This window comes from Austrofundulus limnaeus, unplaced genomic scaffold (assembly GCF_001266775.1).
Source record: "Austrofundulus limnaeus strain Quisiro unplaced genomic scaffold, Austrofundulus_limnaeus-1.0 Scaffold40, whole genome shotgun sequence".
NCBI classification, from domain to species: domain Eukaryota; kingdom Metazoa; phylum Chordata; class Actinopteri; order Cyprinodontiformes; family Rivulidae; genus Austrofundulus; species Austrofundulus limnaeus.
This window is the reverse complement of record NW_013952442.1, coordinates 1,905,474-1,909,447: the sequence shown is the minus strand read 5'-3', so window position 1 is coordinate 1,909,447 and position 3,974 is coordinate 1,905,474. Positions and strand designations below refer to the sequence as shown.

Genomic DNA, 3,974 nt, shown 5'->3' with positions numbered 1-3,974 from the left:
AGTCATAATTATGAGATAGCTAAGTCATAATTATGAGATACAAGTTTTATTTTTTTATCAGGGTGGGGGAAATGGGCTTCTATAGTTTCCTGAGAATTTTGTTGCAGCTGATTATTTTGAAAGAAAAGGTTTTTCGTCATAAGCTAAATTCCAGTGTTGTTGACTTTGATATTGTTGGTTTATTCTGCTGCAGTGGAAACATACTACCGTAGAAGTCAGATCATTCTGATTCACTTTTATTAACTAAGTTCTGAAACAATCAAAATGAAGTAAAACCTTTCAGGCCAMAAGAGGGCGGCAGAGAGCAGAAAGTGCAGAACTGATTGGCCAGCTGATCAATTCTCTTCATCACTGGTACATGTCAGTCAGATCGAGCTTATTGGCTGCAGTCGGTGAGAAATTTGACAAAACTGGAGAGCTAAAGGGAATTTGTCATTCCACAGGTCAGTGAACCTAATGACAAACATTTGTCCCAAAACAATTKTGAGTTTCAGGTCAGTGAAAGCCGGTGACCCGACTCTGGAACAAGCTGTAGATAATGGATGGAAGGTGTCCAGAACTCATAATTAACTTTTTGGTTTTATCTTGTTTTCCTAAACTGTACTTTATTTAAAAAAACTTTCTGAACTGCTTTGTACACTGGCAGTGTTACAAGTTTATATGGTTTTGTGTGATTGAGGTCCAAACCTTCCAGTCCTCTGAGATTTCTGAGGTTCTGTCAGAGACAAAAAATGTCTTCGTGAACTCCTGGTCACTTTGTAGCAGATGTATCACCATCAGTTTGCTGCTGACGTCATCGCTGCACAATCCTCACCTGATACATCATTTACTGCAAATAAGATGTACACACCCCAGGACTGAGGAGAAACATGCCATATTTAACACCATAAACCTAACGTGAGGCATCCATTAAAAAAATGCGTTAAATAAATTCCAAAGCTATAACTGGCTAAATTTAGTGTTGCAGAAGTTATTTATATATTCCTGTAAATGGGTAAAATGTTGACACATTTTGACTTCCTGTTTTCATCCTCAGTGGATGAACGTCTCTGTCCATCCTCACTTCATCTTATGCAGAGTTTCAAGGGTGAATAAAGATGTCTAAAATAAAGGTTTGCTCACACAGATAATATAGTGAAAAGACTCTTGGGGTCACTGAAGTATGAATCATGCTGTAGAACTTAAGTCATCAAAAAAACACTGAAAGAGTGAGAGAAACCTAAAATCAGGTAAAAGTCTGAAACCAGACCATCCATCCTGCCTCGCCTCTTGTTCAACATGCATGTTTTAAGTCAGAGCTGACTAAAGTGGAGTAATGATGATTATTTTCTTTGTACGGAGCACTCTTATCTCAAAGCCTCTCTACTTCTTGTGTAGTTTCAGGTGGTTTTTGAGCCTCTCTGCATTCCTGCAAGATTAGCGGCTCAAGGCTCCAGCTGGTCTGTAATGTTCTGTCAGAAAAACCTGAAAGGTCTGAAGGTCACACAGTCTGTCCAACTTGTCTGTCCCTCTGAAGACAGAAAATAAAATCTTTCTTATTGGACACAGGATCAAAATCTAATGGGAACAGTTTAAAGTTTTGTTAGGTAGAAAGCTGCTGAGATGCTTTTCTTTTAAACACAATTACTGGAAGTAAAATCCTTTGAAACATTTTATTTTCAGGCTTGATACAAGTAAAAACAAAGGCAGCTAAACAAACTCATGCAGACACTTGCGCCATGTTTTATTTTATTTTTTTCAAAATTGTATTCAAATTCSAAATGGTTATTTTTTAAACACTATTTTATCTACTTTTTCTCCACTGGATTAGTTTCAAAATACACAATGCGGCATTATCAGACTAACATTAGGCACTACTGAAGTGCTTCAGAAYGACTTACAGAAGCTCACAAAGTGTCACCAGGACTGCAGACAGATCCACTAATTACACCTAGCCCTTTTATTAACATGGATTCTTTTAAATCTGAAACATTACATCAGCTTTCAAAGGCACTTTCATGTAATTCCAGTTATCAAAGTTTTTTTTTAAAATTCTAACTCCAAATCTAAACCTCCCAGATGTTGTGCTGTCAGTGGTAAAAATGCTTCAAACTCATTTTTTATATTGTTCTTTAAAAGCTAACTCAAACTACACTATCCAAACCCAATGAACTGGTTTTTGAACCAGTTTCACTTTGTAACCAAAAGAAAAGATCACACATCTACCAGATCTTTACTAAAGCAGATGTGCGATGATGAAAAGGTATCTCTATTTTTCATGCTAATGAAGTTATAACAAAATAAATTATTTATTTAGGGCCAAAGTGARCTGAATAATGTTTGATTAACAGTTAGTTTATGATGAACATGTAGGAACAGCTGTTTGCTTTGTCAGACTTCATCTGGCTAACCATCCTCAGCTAAAGCTAACAGCAGGAGTCATGATAACATTAAAGTGCCTGTGACATGAAATTTTAAAAATAAATATAAAGGCATTTTTTGAAAGATAACATTAATAACATATTGCAAAAATAATTTCCCACTGCTGAGATGAACAGTTGTTGTGATATTTGCTTGTAAAGTAACAGGAAGTGATGTCAAAGGGGAACGTCTGCATGGAACAGAGCATTGATAAAATGGCTAAAGACACAGACTGTAGAGAAGTATTTCGTTTTTCTTTAGATTATTTTGAGTCACTATCMGAGAGATGAAGACAAGTCGGAGTTCAAATAATACTGTTTCAATAAACAAAAACTAGAGAGTTTGCTTTCCTATAGAGTTCCCCTTTGATGTCACTTCCTGTTTCACTTTGGCTGAGCCAAGTTCAAAAGAAAATNGAGAGATGAAGACAAGTCGGAGTTCAAATAATACTGTTTCAATAAACAAAAACTAGAGAGTTTGCTTTCCTATAGAGTTCCCCTTTGATGTCACTTCCTGTTTCACTTTGGCTGAGCCAAGTTCAAAAGAAAATATGCAGTTATGTGACAAAATGTGTAGAATCACATTTTAGGCAAGATTTCTTATATAAAAATGTTATCTTTGATTTTTTGAAAAAATGTTTCACTTCAGTAGAAAAAAGAACTTAGTATTAGTTTCTTAATTTCTTCATCATCATCATCATCATCATCATCATCATCATCATCATCAAAAAATCACTGATGATTTTTTGTGTTTGATGGATGGGCACGTCACAGGCACTTTAAAGATTCTCAGCATCAATCTGAAAAAACACCAACTCTGCTTGTTCAGTTACTAAAGAAATGTGACAGCACAACCATAACCACATCACAGGGTCAAAATAAACCAGAAGGTTTTAAGTATGTACAACATTAAGTAAAGGCTACAAATGTTAGAGGCACTTTGACACACACAAAAACACACACACACACACATACATACACACACCTTCAGCTTCACTGTTGGTTCGTTAGTGAGAATCCATCAGTGTCACAAAGACATAAAAGCACATGGAACATATCAGTGAAAGCATTACAAACATTACAGCCCCCAGGCCACCAGAACGAGGGGAATCTTGGGTTTCAGTGGCTCCATGTTCATGAATCATCTTCTGTGGACAGTCGTTCCAACACTTCCCATGGTTACAGTCTCCTCTCACGCTGGGACTTGATTGAGGTTTTCTGTAGATTACAAGCTGGGATCTATGAAGTTCTGTTTGGTAAATCCTCTCTGTCGAACACAAAGAAATAAGACAAACAGTTGAAAATAAGTAYATAAAAAACAGCTTCTAGTAAACCATCAATTGGTAGTTAATAATTAAAAACTGCAACTTCACAGCAGGAAAATCGGGTTTTATTTGATTTGATCTTTTTTATATTTATTTAACCAAGAAAGACCCTGGAGCTTCAAGTTTCCCTTTGGACCTTTTCGTTTGTGTAAGAGTTTGCACTGTTTGTGTGTTGGTGAAGTGATTATACAGGAAAAGAGAGAGAGAGAGAGAGAGAGAGAGAGAGAGAGAGAGAGAGAGAGAGAGAGAG

At 36.3% G+C, this 3,974-nt stretch overlaps 1 protein-coding gene across 2 annotated transcripts in view; it reads right to left on the bottom strand.

Moving 5' to 3' along the window:
- Positions 1-3,084: 3,084 nt before the first annotated feature.
- The window catches only part of pkp3b (plakophilin 3b), a 16,418-nt gene continuing 15,528 nt past the window's right edge, over positions 3,085-3,974 (bottom strand). For both annotated transcript variants that reach the window (XM_014007238.1, XM_014007239.1), the window contains exon 12: positions 3,085-3,666. In XM_014007238.1, coding sequence (XP_013862692.1) covers positions 3,625-3,666 — 42 coding nt within the window. In that variant the 3' untranslated portion in view covers positions 3,085-3,624. The remainder of the gene's footprint in view (positions 3,667-3,974) is intronic.